Source organism: Gadus morhua, chromosome 20 (genome assembly GCF_902167405.1).
Source record: "Gadus morhua chromosome 20, gadMor3.0, whole genome shotgun sequence".
NCBI lineage: Eukaryota > Metazoa > Chordata > Actinopteri > Gadiformes > Gadidae > Gadus > Gadus morhua.
Window position 1 is genome coordinate 10,583,169 of NC_044067.1, and position 20,235 is coordinate 10,603,403.

The 20,235-nt window shown below is 43.9% G+C and overlaps 1 protein-coding gene across 2 annotated transcripts in view; it reads right to left on the reverse strand.

Annotated features, from left to right (window-relative positions):
• arhgap15 (Rho GTPase activating protein 15) overlaps positions 1–20,235 on the reverse strand; it is a 43,056-nt gene that overhangs the window by 17,892 nt on the left and 4,929 nt on the right. For both annotated transcript variants that reach the window (XM_030342694.1, XM_030342693.1), the window contains exons 4-10: positions 19,981–20,136; positions 17,363–17,452; positions 7,586–7,684; positions 7,146–7,296; positions 4,540–4,674; positions 2,754–2,852; positions 506–583 (exon numbers count right to left, since the gene is read on the reverse strand). In XM_030342694.1, coding sequence (XP_030198554.1) covers positions 506–583; positions 2,754–2,852; positions 4,540–4,674; positions 7,146–7,296; positions 7,586–7,684; positions 17,363–17,452; positions 19,981–20,136 — 808 coding nt within the window. The remainder of the gene's footprint in view (positions 1–505; positions 584–2,753; positions 2,853–4,539; positions 4,675–7,145; positions 7,297–7,585; positions 7,685–17,362; positions 17,453–19,980; positions 20,137–20,235) is intronic.

Below are 20,235 nucleotides of genomic sequence, written 5' to 3' on the forward strand. Positions count from 1 at the left end.
GAGGGTGACGCTCGCTTCCAAGACTGCTTCTTCAGGGGTGGGGGGGATCATGCCGTTTCTTTGGCGTCATTGCTGAGGTCAATGTTCAATTTGTATCTGCATGTATTTATTTATATATTTCACTCCGGACCCCACTGAACAGATGCCCGTTTGTTTCCCGGGGAGAAGTGCCCGTGGACATGCCATCTCACATGGAAACGGTGAAGCAATGGGGGATGATGCGATGGATCAATTGCTCTTTTTTGGCTCGGGAACGCATTAACATCAAGCTCTTTCCACCTATGTGTCTGCGTTTATAATAACATAACGAATATCAAATACTTCATATTATACAAAGAAATACGTTTATATCATTTAATGACATTAATACAGCAACCAGAAAACCACTCAGGATTAAACTAAAGTAAGTGAACTATGACAGAAATAACCTCAAACAGTCAAAGCAATCCATAAAATAGAGCTAATGAAGTTAAAGGGGGGGGGGGAATGAATATAGTGGACCAACCTTGATCCACCATGAAGCGCAGCTTCTGGACGGTAGAGAGATTACCACTCACTCTGTAAATGCCATCAACTGTGAGTCCTGGAAAGAGAGAGAGAGAGAGCGATAGATGGAGTTACAGCGCCAAAGAGGGAGAGGGTAATGCCATGAGTTCAAATGTTAGAGGAAATTGAAGTCGAAATCATCGTGGCGGCGGCGGTGGTGGTGGTGGTGCTGTACTCCTCCATACCCACTCCTCACAAAGTAGTGCATACTAGTAGTTACAATTTGCCTCGAATAAAGAATAGCAATAGCAAAACACTCGCAGATAAGCCAGGAAGAATTAAAATTCAAGAACAAACAAAGCAAAAAAAAAAAAAGGACAGGCATCGATTGAGTGGCGTCGTTCTCGGTCTCCAGTTTCCATTGTTGATTGGGAATGCGGCAGAATCAAGCGTTGGTGAGCCTCGTCAGGCTCCTGGCTAGCGCCATATGGCTCCATTTCACTGGGAGATTTTCAGGACTACTTTGATTACAGAGTATGCCTGCCATGCTGCGATGCATCCAAGGACGTGGCGGTGGTCTGCCAAACCAGCAGTCACAGCACTGACAGCCTGTCCTGCTTTCATTGTTCCGACTTTAAAAAACGAACAATGTTGTTTTTTTTGTTTTTTTTGTTTTTTTTCACGGCGCCCATCTAAGTAAAACAATGTTCAAATCACAAGCATTTTTGTTCAACGTGATTCTTTGGACGTTTAAGTCAACATTGCGTAGATGAGAGGTGCTGTGAGCCCAATAGCACACACAAGCAAGCACAGCCTGAAGGGATGTATAACGGGACATAACCTGCAGGTATGAATGCATGAGCGGGAAGGCGAGGAAACCAGAGAAAACAAAACATGAGTACATTCCATGAGATGGCCTATCAAGCGGCCTTGTCGCCTGAGGCATGGAATCAGGCCACCGTCATTTTGGGGACACTGTTGTCACAGCTAGCTCGCTGGGCAGAGGTAGCCCGGGTGACATTTTCCTCTGCCCTTTATATTGATTGCACTAATGACGGTCCACATTCCGAGCATTTTGACAGCGCCACTAAATGTTGTCACTGTTGGGCTAACTTGAGGATGTTGTTGGCCTGGAAAACCCAAGGAGACAGTGGGAGTCCTGTTCCAAAGGGCCCCGTTCATTGTGTCCTACTAGTGTAATGTGACCAAATGTCAAAACGGGCCCTGACAAGAGGTGAGCCTACGATTCAGCTCGCCGCTTTGATTGTGCTCATGGGTAGATAAAGGAAGGTTTTGTGTTTTAAGTTTGTGTGTGTGTGTGTGTGTGTGTGTGTGTGTGTGTGTGTGTGTGTGTGTGTGTGTGTGTGTGTGTGTGTGTGTGTGTGTGATTAATGTCTTGTTGCCTTCTCTTTCAAAGCACTCTCTCACTGACGCCTCCGCTTGAGTTTTACTTGCCTTGAAAAGTTTATTTTCTTCCTGAATCAGGTCCATCATGGATCAATAAACATAACTGAGCTTTAAATCATAATTGCCCTAGTGTAAAGAGACTTATAATCAGTATTATTTTCTCAGCAAGTTCATCAGGCCACCACAATCTTACCCCAAGATAACTAATAGTCCCGAACCAATGTTCTAGCCAAAACCACAAACAGAACCCATTACACAAACACATAATTCACTCTCAATTTTCGGGGCGTTGTAAACACTGTGAAGTAGACTTCATTTTGGATGGGAACCAAAGTGGAGCGATTTTGGGTTGCTGGGGAGCGCTTTCCCTTCAAGGGTTCAGCCCCCTTTTGCCTCAGCAAGTATGCGAGAGAGCCTGGGAAACTGGAAAATCCGACACACTGTGCTCCAGAGCGCTAAACGGCGATGACCCAGACGCTGTTCTGGTGGAGCTCGGCACTTCAGACCATGGGTTTTTCAACTGAGTCATTGAAAATGTCAACAGTATGGAAATAAAGTATAAACACGCGCATAAAGACGGCTAAATTAAGTAAAACGGTGTATAGGGTGTGTTTGTGTCTGAGGTTTGTTTATCTGTGTTGTGTGTGTGGGGGGGGGGGTGGGGGGGTGAACATGGGTCTTTCCCCGGTAAAGGATCTGGAGCTGAGAGAGAAGATGCCAGACTCCTGAATAATGGGAAGTGCATTCTTGTAAAGCCCCTTTTCCCACACAGATATCATGGCTTCAAATCTCCCTTCCCATACACAAAGCAGGAATAGCAAACTGCAAGCTGTCAACGGGCACCGAACATGAGAACGTACCTCGTCGCTCCACGGTCTCCAAACAGAGCTTAACGAAACTTGGCACAGTGGTCCCTTCGCGTTCACAAAGTGTCAACAAGTGGCACCCAAACACACGGTCTGCAGGGGGAAAGGGTTGAAACAAGAGCAACGTGTTGAACTGGGAGGACACTGCATTCGTAACGCAATACATCACAGGCCTGAAACCTATCTTTGGCTCCACCATCTTGAACTTGTATTACTTTTATTTGAACGCGAACCCCCAGTCTCCCCGTTAACTCCAGTCCCAGTCGAAAGGCAAGGCGGTGTCTCGTTTTTGCAACTCCTTGCATTATGCTGCAAACATTTCCATTGCTTCATTGACTTTGCAGTTTTTTCCAAAATGACACGACTTCAAAACACTCAACGTGTTTTGAAGTCGTGTTCCCCTGCAGACACGGCGTGGCTCCATGAGGCTCCCGCCACCACTACCGGGGCGGCCCGCCTGCCTGCCTGCCTGCCACGGCCTTTCTAGCAGATCCGGCGTCGCGGAAGAGCGCCGTGTGCCGGAACATGGGCGTGTGTTTTTGAGTGTTTTTTTTTTTAACATGCCAGCCAATGAGATCCTCCCGTCGACGCTCCGTCATGGCGCCTCTGCCGCCGACGCCGACGCCGTAGCTCCTCCAGCCCCTCGGAAACATCAAAGATCGCCCCCGCGTCCCCCCTGCTCCCCCACCCTCTCTTGTTTATACACTAGAGGGGTGGGGAGGGTGAGCCAAATACATAAATGACTCCAAGCGAAGGCACCTTTGCATACAAAATGCACTTTCCCTCAACGGTTGGCAGATAAGCTAGGCAGGGAAGAGAAGGGGAGTGGAGGAGGAGGGGGGGGAGTGGGTAGGGGTGGGAGGTGGGGTGCGGAGCGGAGAAATGGAGCGAAATTACCCCTCCTAAAGGAATTCAAATAACCCTCCCGTCGCATGGATTTAATTTGCATTCTGAAGAACGATAGGGAGGGGAAAGAGCCGAGTGGAGAGAGAGAGGCAAAGAGAGAGAGAGAAGGAGGAAGGGGGGGGGGGGGGGGGGGGGGAAGGTATGGCGGGGTGCGTGATTTGAGGAAGCGCACACACACTCTCTGAAGTGGCTTTTGCCCACCAGCTCTGCCAAAAAGGACAGTCTGGGGGCCACCTGCCCCACTCCTTAATCCACAAGTATTTCATTTATTCTGTCAATAACGTCCTCCCTCTTTGATCTGCCGTTTGTCCCGTGGACACAACATTAAAGGGTCTCCTTGAAGCTGAGGGGGGAAAGATTCCAAATACCGTTACCTTCTTCTAAGGATTGCAAATGTGCTTAAATATGCCCTTTAATGGTGTATTTTTCCTCCGACCGTGAGCTCAATAAATTAGTTCCCCCCTTTGAGGAGCGGCGGCTGTGTGTAGCCGCCTGCAATCGACGAGGTTTGCTGGAGTGAAATGCATTCGGTGCGTCTATCTGTCGCCCGTTGTTCTTTGACTCGAATGCGTGGGGAGGAGAGACGATTTAGGAATCACAGCAAGAGCTATTAGAAGTCATTCACCGGTAACGGTCAATTAGGGGAGAAAAGCAGGGTACGTTGATATGTGTCTTTGTAACGTTAAAACTCTGGGAAATTACCGGGACGTGGTGAGTGTGGTAAGACAGTGCATCAAGTGGAAAACAATGAGCCCTTAAATGCATGCTGACTTACAGCCCATCCACGTTATTAATCACAGTCCCTGTGGGATATTCAAAGGTGAGTTGAGCTGGGTCAGCCAAGCCGAGGGATTTCAGGTCGCCTCTGGTTTACCTTTAATGATGCCTTTCTCCTGCAGCGTCTTCATGGAAGGTCGCCTGATGATGAACTTCTTGAGCCGGTTCTTCACTCCGCTCTTGTCCGCGCTGTCCGAGGTGCTGTGCTTCAGCTTGGAGCTGGTGAACATGTCTGAAAGAAAATAATAAATCGTCAATGTCCAATACATGTTGGACCGTCCGCGATTAAGGTAAGATCTCATAACTTATTTTATTTATATTGCAATGCGCACAAGTGGACACGGACATGACACTGTTCAACCTTAATTAGATGGGATTGAACTGCAGAAACTGCAGCAATCCTTAAGCTGATCAATATACAAACTCTATACAAAATAACTGACTGACTGGTCGATTTTATATTAAAAGCAGAAGCATCATTATTTAGTATTATTCACCGTTGTGGTAAAGTTCTCAAATAACATTGTAATCCTTTGCATATTTGAGTTAGACAGAGCGGCAGATTTTATCCCCCCCCCGAAATATGAAACCTCAATATTAGTCAGAACCTTTGCTATTGCTAAGCATTTCTGAATTAAAAAACACATGCTCACTAAATCCCCATGTGTGGAGTGTATCGGTGATGTTACAACACAACGTCATACGCGATGGATCCATCTTAAACAATTGTCCTTAATGGCTGGTATTATTGGTCTGGGTATAGTTTTTTTTAGTCACCTGTCAAGTTATTGTTACACAAAGATAAGGTGCAGTAAAGTATAAAGGTTCAAGTGGTATGCAAATTGTTGCGCACCAATAACTAGAAATGTGGGAGATTTGATTTCACAAGCAATAACTGAATGAAATACACATCAGTTATTGGAATGCCTTGAAGCAAAACGAGTTTGAATGCTTTTAATTGCTGAATAATTCCTTATTAATTAAGCAACTGCATTGTTGATATTTCTGGAAAGTCATAAACTTCTAGTCAATGAAGCAACACACTTGCCATTAACATAAATTAAGATTACACATTCAAGTCTTTCTGTGGAGAGAGCAGATGCACATTATAGATTTGATGTTTTTATGGCGGTTATCACTACCTGATGCAGATTCATGGCATCCTTACTTATTTTTATACGTACAGTCTATATTAATCTGGAGGTCTTCTAGGCACCTCTCCCAAAGCTGACTTTTCCTATTACGCATTCCAATTGAACTTTTTCTGTTTCGTCGGGAACTCCCAACAGATTTTGTAAAGGCTGGGCCTGCTTGTCATTTTAATAAAAATGAACATCGCTCCTCCCAAATGTACAGGGATGACCTATTTTGTATATTGTAGCTTTTAATGAAATCCAAGTAATGCTGTTTTATTTCCCCCTTTTACTAGGGAATGCCAGTTTCCAGCAGAGTGAGCCATAAATAGCAAAGATCAGGTAACATTACTCCAACAGTCCAACTGCTGTCAGTTTGAAGAGCGCCACCAATAGGAACTCATTCCATTGTACTGTACGATACCCGTTTATCACTGCGTTTTGGTGTCATAATGCTAATAATGTCACGATTTTATGTGATAGGTACTCGCTGAGCAGAAATACAAAACGCTAAATAGTCTTAGTATGAATATTGCATGGGGTTTCCAGCATTCAAGTGTGGAAGATTAATCGCTGGGAATCAAAAGGCTAAAAGCTAAAGATAACAATAAGATACAGGGCTTTGTTGTGCATGTCCCTCGTCTCTAATTACGATTTTAATTTGATCATCAACCTACATCAATAATATTCTTTGCACAATGCCAAAGGTGACAAGATTGATTTGAACCATTGACAGGGATTAACATAATTGCTACTTGACATATGCTGACATAATGCTAATTAGCATGTTCTCGTGTCAAAGCGCCTGTGCATGCTATGTAATTGAAAGCAACATTTACCACATGTTTTGGCCATGCACTTGGAAAAGCACGTAAGTGATATAAAATATCAAGATAAGCCATCAAAAGGATGACTTAAATAGAAGCATCAAGCCTTCGGAGTCATTATTTTCCATACTAAACTTAAATGTGGGACACAACTTCTTAATTTGCTAAGGGCACACAGATACACTGCAGATTAGGTAGATGACTAGAGTGCCTTTTTATGTGAATCGGGCTGTGTTGGCAAGAATCAGTGATGATTGTATCTGATGACAGGCCCCACGATTCATTGCATTACATAATACTATTAATACAGGGAATTATTGCCATTTTGTTGCCAGTTTAGAAGATGGAAATTGGAATTAAAATACCTCTAACCCTAACCATGAAATGTAATATATACAATACCGTCCATGACACACTAATACAGCATTTAAAAACAGCACTGATATATGTAATTCATAACCTAGAGCACAAAAAATAAAGAGTGTTGAATTCAACTTAAGCCTTTAAAAAATCTATTGTCGTTATTATTGTTAGATAGATGCAGTAAAATTGAATACATCAAATTAAATACAAAAATCCTGTATTTTTCATAGAGTGTAGCAATATATTTCGAGTTAGGATAGGTAAACCAAGTCATCAAAACTTGATCACGTATCTCTGCCCTGACTCCATGATCAAACGCGGCAGCTCAGATGAGTTATCCGCTAGGGTACAGCGCTGGTGGAGACCAGAGCTCTACTTACTAATAGAGCGGCGGTACACCATGCTGCGCTGCTTTGTGCTGGGGGAGGCTGATCCATATGCGGGCAGGGAGCTGTGTCTGGGGATGCTCTCCGTGCTGGCTGACCTCCGCAGTCCCGTCTTGCCGGGACGTAAGCCCCCGCTCCCGTTGGACTGAGAGGGGGAAAGGCAGCATGTGAAACGTCTTCGGTCACAGAGGTTTCACTGGTTGTTAACAACTGCTGTGGATTTATACCTATATGCATTTTCACAATTACTTATGCAACTTTGAAAAAAAAAAGAATTAATACAGGGTTGCATTTTATTTAAAGATTTTTTTTCTGCCCCTTAACCAATTGCCTTCTTAACCAATCTTTTAATTTAATCATATTGCTTATTTAATAACCCCCCCCCCCCCACACACAAAGGAATCAATACTATGTAATAACAAGTAAGTGCTTACCAAGGAATTGACTGTCTTTTTAATAGCGTCATACCATTTGCAAATGGTGGTGTAACAGTCAGCCTGAAGAAGATACTCGCTTCCGGTATGTGTCGTTATCTATATTAAGAGCATAATAACAGAACTGGTAAGGTCATATACAGAACAGCACATTCCTCCACGTCATGCTTCACACACATTCTATGATCATTTGTTGACGATAGTGAACAATGGCACTGGGAACGCTGAACACGGTCATAGTGATCAACATGTTGTGTTTTTTTATATATATTCTTTTTCCGACTCTGCATCTCTTTTAAGAATTGGGGAAATCTTATCCTGCTGAATTCGGCTGCCTGTGACATGAAGCTCACGTTTTGGCAGACTCTGTGCCAAGAGGGAAGAGACAAACACAGACTGTCTGCTCACAGGGGAAAACACAATTAGCGTGATACTTGTCATCTTAATATTGGGCCCGTTCTGCATCTCTCCAATGGCGCCGTAACTGCGTTTGGCGCCGTCAAATACAATAACCGTAGTTGGAGGAAGTCTTTGAGAAAGCATGACATCAAGGTCAGCATTGTCAAGTGTGCTTGAAATTATACTGATAAAAGCCCACATTGCACCCGGGTATAAAAAAAAAAGGGAAGAAAAAAAAAAGATGCAGAAATAACATCAGAGCCGGTGAATAATATTCCATGTGGAACACAACCAGTAGCACTTCCAGCGCGCCGCTCAAACACGACCAAACGACAACCCCTCTTTCTTCCCTTCAGGAAGGTAATTTCTTTGTAGTAGTGTGGCGAGTGTTGGGATCCACATAACCTTTTCCCTTTTATACGGAGGGTAAAATCAACCTAATCCACCATGAAAACCTGGACCAGAGCGTAATTCTTTATGTCACACAAAACCTTTTAACGAATTCTGAGGAGGAAATTTCATATTTTATCAACCCTGCGTGCTAAGAGAGTCAGCCGTAGCCCTAGGGAGTGGCATCCCACAACCCACCCACCCCCTGGTCCACCACCCCCTCCAAAACCAACCCCCACTCACCCACCCCCCAAAACACATTCCTCCATGCATCCTCCAATAGTTTCCCCACTCACGCAGTCTGGTTACCCGGCGTAGACCTACAAACTTTCTTTCCCCCCTCCTTGTTTACTTTGCTGACTTCATTTCAAAGCGTCAGGAGCAGTTAGGCAGAGGCTCCTCGTGACGGCCCATCTCAGAAGAAACGGCGGCGGCGGTGGTGGTGGTGGTGGTGGGGGAATGGTTACGGGCGCAATCCTTGTCAGAGTGTGTTTGTGATCCCTCTCTTCTTGGGTTACGAGCATCTGAACAAGCATGTTTGCCGTGGAACAATGTTTCATTTTTTTCTTTTTTCCCCCTTCTTTCCTGGAGGCTGCCCCAGGACGTGTCAGTAACGGGGATCCGCACCCTGGCCCTGCATCGTCGGGGACAGGGCTTTCCGCCCCCGAGACCCCGTTGGGGTGTTCAGAGAGGAGCCCCCGTTCATCGGCTCATACGCGGTGGACCTTTAGCGGCGCCAAAACTCATTTTACCGCCAGTTTGCCAGGGAAACACGCTAATCGTGCTACTGCAGAAAAAATAAAATGGAGAACAAATGCAGCAAATTCAATAAAAGCTGGAACAGGACGTTGTAATAAAAGGTTGAAAAATATGTGTTTAATGTCTGCATGCTGAAGCTTGTATGCATTACGTCTTCCTCCGTGCTGATTAGCAGGGTGGTGACAGGCCAGGTTGTTTCGTAACCTCGCCGAGATGTCTTCACATGAATGTTGCATTAGTTACAGTCTGTTCCTTTATGAATCTTGCATGGTGGACAGTGAGCTCCTTCTCGACTCTCCCACAGGATCCCTGACTGAGCTACCTTCAAGTGGAACGGATCCATCTTCTCTGTTTCACAAACTGTCATTCTTGGGCATCTGTCCCATTCAACTGCATCACTCGAATTACTGTTCTTCGATCCATTTCATGTTGTGCATGCTGGATTAATGTGAGTGACTAACAGGTGATGGTAGGGTCAAGGAACGATACAATATTGACACAAGCTTTAGTAATGCATACGATATAGGATATATATCCTATAGACATGGGATATATATGTAGAGATTTATGTAATTTAACAACTCCTTTGTGCAAATGGAACATTTGCCAGGCTACTTGTATTAGTTATAAGTCCCAATTATCTGGCATCATATTTCTTGAACATATCTCAACACATTGATAAAATCCAGCATTCCAGGCAACATCGGGGTAAATCCTCATCTCTGTCATGAGGATAGCGGATTTTATAAGCATTCTGCAGGATAGCCACGCAGAATTTGCATCCAACGTTTGCAATGCCTTTTCTCCTCTCCTCGTCATCTCGGAAACAGAAGCCCTCCATTGCAATGGCAGGCTTATGTGGCACAGTATATCCAACTCACAGATAAGGGAAATGGTCCCTTCTGAAGTTTAATCAAAAAGAGAGAGGAGGAGAGAACGAGAGAGAGAGAGAGAGAGAGAGAGAGAGAGAGAGAGAGAGAGAGAGAGAGAGAGAGAGAGAGAGAGAGAGAGAGAGAGCAAACTACTTAAAAAATATATCAAACATTTTTCTTTAGGAGCAGTATGGTCAAAGATGCATTAAAGATTATCAGAGGAAGCCAGAAGACATGACAGCAGACGCTTCGTGTCTATTCACTCGGTTAATGAAAAATAGAGATAAGCTCTTTCAACTAAATGCAGCCACATACAGCCTAGAGTCCCGGTGTCAGCTGTCCTAATCTGGCCACGCACAAAGGTACAGTGTGCAGCACGCCGCCTCTCATGTCAAGATCATATATTGAGCTGTAGGTTTGCGTTGAAAACTCGGTAATTCGTCTTGATGCTAATCCTGACACGCGAAGGCGCCTCTTGAACCCCGGTTTGTTATTTTAATTAGCACGGTCACTGCTTTTTCTTAGGCAAATGTTGGCTGGAGAGAGATACTAATGCACTTGAAAGCAGCCATCTCCCCTGCAGGCCTCTAGATTGCCGGGTTCCCAATGGGGTGTCACTATATTGGAATGACTAGCAGTCATGGGATCGCTTAGTCTTTAACAACAACAACAACAACAACCACAAAAGACACCCCTTCTCACACACAAGGTTGTTTGCAAACTCAAGGTCTTTTCGTGAAATGTCATTGGATAGACGCCTAATAGAGAGTAATATTTAATCAATTATGAACAGCCAGGTCTTGATCAAGCAAACCAATAATGAACACATGCATATTGTTTTAATGGGCTTAGATGCCAGATATCAGTACTCCTAAATTGCCTCCACAAAATCAAGACAGAAAAAGGGACTCCCAGTGACTAAAATACCTCAATCTAGTAATGGGATGTATGGTATGGTTTTCATTCTATCCCCCCCCCCCCCACACACACACACACAATGAGAAGATTCAACTAAATTGCACTCAAAAGTTTCTTATGTATCAGTGCGAACTCAATTGAAGTTACAGTAACCAGCACAAAGTGCTGTTTTTGCATTCAGAGAATGAAAAAGAATATGAAATACATCACTTTTTTTCATCACATTTCTTAATAAAGGCAGTGTTGAATGTCTGGGCCTTATTTTGACTGGAGCCATTAATATTTAAATATGCACAGTGGTGCAGGGAGGAGAGTGCCATTTGTGGCTTTATACATTTGCATTTGGCTCTTAAATTAAACATTAATTATGGTTCTTCATAAAGGAACAATACAAAACTGAGGCATTCTACTTTGCCAAGTTAATTATTTCCAATTTGCAACAAAATATCTGTGAATGTGTCAAAACGTGGATGAAATGGTTCAGAGATGAGGGGGAAAAGTTCTACGAGTGAAAACAGAGAAAAGTAGTATCTATGGTTTCTTCCAAGAGTGCCATGTCCATTCTAATCATTTTCACGTTGGTTATCATTTAAACAATAAAGGGACCCCTTTAATTGAAAATTCCTAAACGTCCTTATTTTTATTCTCTGCCTGCGCTATCATCATTAATATATATATACATATATATATATATATTAATAATTATGTAGATAATATTTATATATTTGAATTCTCAGGGTTAGGGTTAGGGTTAGAAAAAAGGGTTCCAGATAAAGGAAGGGAGACGGTGTAATGCAGCTTTGTGCACGCTTGTCCGGAATAAAAGCCAGGGCAGTTGATCAGGAGAAGTTCATTTCTAAGTTGTAATCTCCAAGGCAATCGGCTGCGGAGGCTCTAAATCCATCCACCGTTTTAGCGATTAACACACTGTGGCTTTCACTGTTCCTCTCAAGTAACGAATCAAGGCCCTCTTCAGTGTAAGCAGCTTTGAAGAGGAGCAGGGCTCCGCACGGCAAAATACCTTTTCTCAGCTCTTTGGACTGATCATGCACATGTCATTTTCCAAGAGATAATCCTGGCTCTGGCTCTCCCGAGAGGCTTGCATCACTCCGAACATGGTGCCCAAAGGTGACTTCAGCCGTTACGCAGAAGGGAATCTCAACAGCGCTGTTGCCGCTCGTTCAACACTATGTGCTATGATGCTGTCCCCCCCCCCCCCCCATTCCACATACACACTCCCACAGCCCCTGCAGGGAGAGCTGCAATCCAGAAGCACAGGACATGATTAAACGGATAAAGCCTTTTTTACTCTAACAATCTAGACGGCTGGGGGATTGTGTGCGTGTGTGTGTGTGTCTGTGTGTGTGTGTGTGTGTGTGTGTGTGTGTGTGTGTGTGTGTGTGTGTGTGTGTGTGTGTGTGTGTGTGTGTGTGTGTGTGTGTGTGTGTGTGTGTGTGTGCGAAATGCAAGACCAATCGGATGGGACGTAACAGGCACAACCTGCCTTTTTCATTATGTGGTTTGGTGGGTGGAAGGGTGATCATGGCTCTGTTGACCTACAGCAGATCAAAAGGTATCGTTTTATGGTAATCCTGGCCTGTTGCCAGCTGTTCTGCGCCATTGTTGTCATTCAATCTCAAAGGGCGAACCCTCCGTTACTCCTCCTGGCGTGTGAAACACATTTCAACAGAACGGAAGGGAATGTGCACAGTTTGATCCATTTCAAGCGTCCAGAGTTCTCTGGATCTACTTCGGAAACAGAAGTCCTTGCAAACATTAAAACAGACCCGCCACCACCACCCCTTGCATCGTTTTCCGCCTAAACAACAAGCTGCAACATATTAGTGTGATAATCCAGCACAGATTGATGCGCTGTAATGCAGGGCTAACCCCTGCTTTCAAAATGATTTGTTCGAGCCTCCTGGGCCAATTAGCCATTACCCCTGCGTCACTGCAGAACATATCAATCTGAGGCACATGCCCAGTAGGTACAGCGTGTAAGGGCTTCGGTTACGAGAGCGCCGTGACAGGGCCTGCTTCTCTGACACCACCGAGCTTCATGTCGCCTCAATACCATGCAACGTCAACGTGATACGCTGCGTGCGCATGTGTGTGTGTTTGTGTATGTGTGTCTGCGTGTGAAAGTAAAGCAATATCAACTTCAGAAGAATAAAATCCAATCCCGAAGGGTGACCGATCGAGGAAATACAGTGTGATCAGGAGAAATTATACATGGGAACATTGAGCATGCTGCAGATAAGTGGATGGTTTCATTTTTCATTTTAACGAGTATGGTTATGCGGACACACAATGAGTTATTTTGAGGTCAGTGGACGGGGGGGCTTGTGCGTGTGTTTTGGAACGAAGCCACTCTTATTCACAACTGTAATCACGGCGAGTCATCAGGAAGCAATCATGCACCGTTAGCTTAAGACGGATAGCATTAAAGTACGCAGGTCAGCGGCTTTGGGTGATTACGTAGGATCAGGGTGGCAGGGTGGCCAGTTCACACAGGACACTTACTGCACCCACTCCCCCGCCGCAATCTAGGCCCCGCTCTCCTCCGCCACAGGCGTCAACAACCTTTCAAGTCATCCTGAATAGTGTTTGGGGATTTTCATTTCAACCCTCTGATAAGAACTGAATACCACCTTTTTGCGATTTACAGTATGGATAACTGTATATATATTTAAATAAAGAGAATATGGGTCCTCTTGGGGCTGCTGTGGGCGTTTGTGGGTGTGTGTTGCTGTTGTTGAGGAGGAACATCACAAACTAAATTTAATTGTGTTTGATCCTTCTCGTCAGCGACCTTCCCAGAAAACCTTGAGGTCCGCCTTGAGAAGGAAGTAATAAAGCGTTATATATAAATATATAAAGTGTCTGGTGCTGAAGACCTCCTCCGACAAGCTTTGTGATGCCATTAGGATAATTCACCTTTAACTCATGCAAAGAGATGTACGCCTATGAGATTGCTCATAGGTCTTTTGGAAGAATCCTATAAAAACTTTTTTTTAACTGGTGATTAGTCAACACAAAGCAATGTTTTCAGAGTGGTGGCAGGTTAAGGAGATCCTACACACAGAGTGGACTCATTATTTTCTAGCCTCGGGGCTGGATTTCATCATCTTTGCTTGTTACGGTCTTCTTGCTCCTTGTTGTTTTCGAATCTGTGTTTTTATTATTTATCTCTCTACACAGTGTGACTTGTAAGGAAGAACTGTGTTTGTCAGAGAAAAGGGCTACAAGGAGCTCACAGCGAGAGTCGCGAAGAACTCAGAGGAATCCATTAATGATGAGAGGCCCGTGTCTGTCTCGGTGGCCGGTTCACAATAACACACGCCTTTGACACGGAATCACTTCTGTCTTCCCTTTTCTACCAGGAAGGAGGTTTCATGCAATGTGGACATTTTCTCTTCCTTTTGTTATTTGCTTTAAACTCACTCACGCCAGACACACATACACACGCAGACACACACACACACACACACACACACACACACTCACTCACCCACCCGCTTACATATTCAGAAATGCATAAAAAAAACATGACCACTTATTCAAAGTTGTGCTTCTTTTGATTATCCCCGCAATGTCAAGGAACTTTCATGTTCTATTAGCCTCAAGGGAACCTTTTTGAGTCCTTAGTCTGTCTCAGGGGACATCTCCTTTAATCAATGCTGAGGACGGTTAAGAAAATGAAATGAAAATATTATCTATCGCTTTCCTGCTTATACATGCTATCGCGACTGTCTGCCATTTCGTTTGAAGTTTCCCCAAAACAAATATACTGTGTCGTATGTAGAGCATATTTTTGTGTAGCCGTCAACCAGTTCTGCTGTGTTGCTCTGACGGAGGGGGGGGCTGGGAGAAGGGGGGGAAGGATAAAAAGGAAAAAAAATTGAGTTTCAAGTAACACTGGACACACGATGCGTTGCTCTGTGTAACGACGGCCGACTCTTACCCATGGGGTGACCCCGATTGAATCGCCCAGTGTCTCAGCGGGCTGCTCTTGTTATCAGTGTTTGTTTCCGCCACGGTCGGTGTGTATGCGTGTGTTCTAGGGGTCCCCCAGGTGTCAAGGGGTAGGTTACAGGCTAGGAAAAGAGGCTCTCCTCACTTCTCTCTCTCGCTAGGTATGCATTTCACATGCGTCAGCCTCGGGCCGTTACTGATAGCTTCATAAAGGGCACCCCGCACAGGAACCACCATTGTTTTCCTGAGGAGCTCTCTGGCCGCAGCGCCACGGGGTTTTATCTTTAAAGCACAGATTAACCTTGAAGGAGGGAAAAAAACACCAGGCTCAGGCATCACGCTCCTCTGTAAGAACAACAGAGGGACCTCCGTCGTGGACCTCGGTGTTGAGTTGTCCCAGTTGAAGGGGACGCCGCAGCTGAATAAATAGTGCGTGGAAGTGACAAACCGCCGCCGCGGCACAACACAATACTCATCATCCTCGCTCTCGAACTCCCCGTCCACCCCTGCCTGTGGAAAATCTCGAGGGCCGTGAGTCACTGGCGTGTGTGTCCAATAACAGCAGGTGACTAGATTGACTTAGGTCCATAACTGTCGCATACACCGTTAATTGCTAATGGAGAAATTCCCAACAGCTTGACGAGCAGGCTGTCATACACGTCAGCCAACACCAAACCAAACTTGTTGTTTTTTTTCCCCCAGTCCCCGTTTCAAACATTTCGTTGTCACAACCCCTTGAGCGGGCTATGCTAATCGCTACTGAACGGACCCTATAAATGGATAGAAACGAACGGTTCTGATAGATATGACCCCCCCCCCCCCCCACACACACACACACACACACACACACACACACACACAACACTTACACACACAGGCATCACCGAAAGCAACACTTTGGTGGATTTGCAGAGGAAGAGCTCGCTTTCTTTCCAGGGCTCCAAGCCCTGAGGAGGTTTGGTTTCAGCAAGAGCTTCTATCCCCTTTAGCCGTAACTTCCTGTAGGAAGGGCAGACCTTCCCGCCGTTTTCTACTGCGGCTGGTACCGCTGACCCCCCCTCTCCCACCCTGCCCAAGAATAAATAACTGGAAAGAAAAAAAAAACAGTAGCAGCTGTTGGCCGAGCACTAAAATGTAAAGGGAAAAACTGATAGGGGTCAACGTTGGTTGTACCCCAGAACTTTTTTCTTTTTCTTTGGCTGACCAATGTGTCGATGACAACGTTGTTCGGGAAGCTCGCCGCCCCCATCCCATCCCTTCCTCTCATACCCATCATTTACTGGAATAGAGGAGTGGGAATAACACCATGTGAGGAGTGATGGACGGAAGAATTAAAAAAATACAATGGTTATTAGCTATCATTATTTGCCCGGATGAATAATGAAGTGAAGAGGCATTCTTCATAGCGCTGAATGGAATCAACACTCTGTGTCCCTTTGGATGTGAACGTTCTCCAATGACAACAAATTGCTATTTAATAAAAAGGAATTAAAATGTAAACTCTCCCTCTATCATCAAAAAAGTTATATGTTTTAACAATGCTGTAAAAACACTACATAAAATTATGTTTAAATTATGAAATATATATATAAAAAAATCATAATCATTGCCTAATTATTGTTATCGGTTCATGACATATAGTAATATAAGTGGGCATGAGTATAATCTTCCTTATTCAACTATCTGGACACTCTATCTGAGGTAGTTGTATGATTAAAAACCTTACTTCTGAGACAGGGCGATATATTAACAGTAACCCCTACGTACTAATTTTAACTTTAATCCCAGTGTTGATTGACAATGTTGTCAGGCCCTAGAATAGCCTCTGCGTTGACATTACAAGCACTCTTCTGTCCGTGGTACTTGGATTATTTAAAGATTATGTTGTAATTCCCGTTTTAATCTTTCCTGCATTAAGATTTCAGGGCTGGAATGCTGTGCGGAAGAGTAGCACTCTGCTGCGATGAAGTGTCTTAAGCGCTTGATGAGATTGGAAAATCTCACTCTCATCTTTTTACTTTGTCCCCTTTCTCTCGCATATCATTGCGGTTTCCCGTGAAAAACCCAGCTACGGCCGATGAATTGATCATCAGTTGGCTTTTTCCCGCCTTCAGGCCTTTATCAAAAGCTTATCTTCAAAAGAAATTCCGCCACTGTGTCATTTCCCAAGTCTTATTCCCTGATCTGCTAACTACATGAGTACATACAGTATATTCAGTATATTTCCGTCCGTGCAAAATAAGCTACATTTTTTCATATACTCAGAACAGGTGACTCACACCAATTTATGAGAGAAAAGACCCAAGCACAATACCAAGAAGAGAACCCGGTGACATGTATGCAAATATCCCGTCTTCCAATGCACTCTGTTCCTGCATCTATTAGTGCATACACAGCACTATGTGTTACAGGGCTGTAGCTAAAACATGACACAAGCTCACATTAATGGAGAGTTTTTTCTAACCTGAAGCACATTCCTTCTGCTTGACTTCTCTGTGGTCCAGTCGATCAAGGCTCCACACAGGGCCACTCCGTCCGGCTTACATCCTGGTTTCTACGGCAGAGGTCAAAAGTCAGTGAGATACGTTAACATAGCCGGTTTCAAGTCCAACCCTATCACCCTATCATCACCTTTCATGTTAAAAAAATACCGACACATAAATATTGAGCACTAGCTATGAACATACACTTGTACACAGTCCGTGCGTCTTTCTCTTTCTCTCAGACACACACAATTCAACACACACATTTCACAAAATGACATCTATGTTCTTGGCTGACTTTTTATATTTTTTTAATCATATGGTTTTTGTTCTAATTATTGTTTATCAATAAGACAGACCAATTTATTTTTGCTGTGGTCTTATAGTTTCCAATGCAGTATATATTTTATTGCCATCTTTTGGTGAACAAGAACTAGAGTTTACTGCTTTTGCAATATCACTACAATCTCATTCATGTTCTCTCGTAATTAAAACTACCGGCTGCAACCTCTGCATAAAGATAATTTTCTTTTCAGTCAGACAGAGATGTAAAAAACGAATGCTGCTTTTCAAGCTAAAACTAATCAAAGTAAAAGGCAAGGAAAGCCCATTTAGATATTATTTATTTTTTACACTGAAAATGTAAAAGGAAATGTTAGCCTTTTCGAGACCTCTAACTTGCCTCGGAAAATATAAAGTGTAACTAAAATTGAGATAATGTATGCGTGCTGATTCATTTAGGAAGATCTTTTGAAACAACATAATTGTACTGTTCAAAAGGTTTTCTTTTCAACCTAAGATGCTTTACTCATGTATCTGTCATCACCATTGCCCATAAAAAACACATGATAAAATGACTTTTGATGAGGTCTTTGTTTTGTTTGCGTTTTGTTCAGGGTCTGTTAAAGTCTCATATGAAAAGCCATACTTATTACTGTAAATAGGATGTGCATATAGTGTAAATTGTGTAACCCGCTTATACACCAGAGAAGAGAAAGATTTATTTGACTAATGCCACATAATCTCCGCTTGCCAAAAAGATATACGTGCTTTTGGCTTTACACTCTGTGGTGAAATCGTAGCCCAAAGTGCATCCAGTTCATCGTAACATTGTATATTTAGTCTGGAAAATAAACATGGTCTAAAATAACCAGCTACGGACCATATACCAGTCCAAACATGTTTCGGAAGCCAAATTCTAATTAAAAACCAATCATCGCAAAAACACAGAGGGGTGACATTTCAGAGAAGCCTGTGTATAGTGGCCGTGTGGCCATGAGTAGTCCCTCTCTTTAAAAAATAACTAGAAGTCAATGATTTTTATCAAGAGGGGGGAGGAGGGAAGAGTGAAGAGGAGGATATTTAAAATATCGGTAACCTAGCCGCAAAATGTCGTCAATGGAATAATGAACTATGCTGGACGGAGCCTCTCTGACAGAGCCTGCACTCGTGGGGCCCGGCGAGGGAGAGAGCTTTGATTAAGTCCTCGGAGCTTCATTAAAAACCATGGCAAGCTCATTTTAGAGACACCCCTCCCTTATCCAATACTCGCTCCTTCTCCCTCCCTTCCCCTCTCTCTACCAGTCACCAGTGTCTGTCTTTCCTGTGTTTGTCCGTCTCTCTCTCTCTCTCTCTCTCTCTCTCTCTCTCTCTCTCTCTCTCTCTCTCTCTCTCTCTCTCTCTCTCTCTCTCTCACTGCCTTACTTTATGCACGTCACACACATCAGGGCAGGGTGGATTAAAGTTGGATGCACACCAACTCCCACACACACACCCACACACACACACCCATACACACACACACACACACACACACACACACACACACACACACACACGTGTACGTTTAGATACAGTGTGCAAACAGATACAAAGTACGTGCACATGTCATCTACACACAGAGGAGCTTGTATACGTGTGTACGTGTCTGTGTGTGAGAGTGGGTGTGTGTGTTTGTACAAACACACACAGCAGTCTCCATGAGGGGTAAACAGTTCCTCATTGCTTTCTGATGGGGTGAGCTACAGTCCTTGGGATCAAAGCCAAAGTTAATTTGCCAGTTTGAAAAATATGAAAATGAAAAGAATACGCTTCATTTCTGGCATCAAATTAAAATGCACAGAGTGTGCGTTCACTCAACATTTGCACTCTTAATGCTAATAGGCAAGCTCTCTGAAGGTTGATATGAGGCCATAATTGAACGCTGGCTCTCTTATAGGGCTGCTGGTAATAGTGTCCAACTCAGCTCCACCATTGGTGTCACTTCTGACTTACAGTCATTTTCCATTTCACCCCAGACGCACACACACACTCACACACACACATACACACAGGAATTTATGATACTGTATGTGCATGAGTTTGTGTCAGTTCGGGATAGTGTTTTTTTGTGTGTTTAATTATGTGTGTACTGTTGTGTGTACTTTGTGTGTATGTCTAAATATACAGAGGGAGAGAGAGAGAGAGAGAGAGAGAGAGAGAGAGAGGCGTCTATGTCATGTGCACTGCTTTTGTGCTAGACAGGAAGAAGAAGTCGTGGGGGATGTGGGTTGATAGCAATGAAAACAATAAGAGGAGTTACAGAATGACATGTACATACCAAATTGGCTAAGGCCTCTTGCTTGCTTTCTTTGTAAAAAGTCAGCTGATCTGCATCCAGGACGACCCACGTGGAAGTCCAGTTTTTCCTATGCTTTTTTCCGCCGTCTGATATTTTGGCCTTATTTAAATATTCCCCTTGCAGTTCAACCTGAGACTGTAAAAAATACAAAGCAAAATACACAAAGGGTCATCATATTTAATATGAGCCGCAAATGAAGTGTCAAGGACAATAACATTGAATTACAGCGTGAGA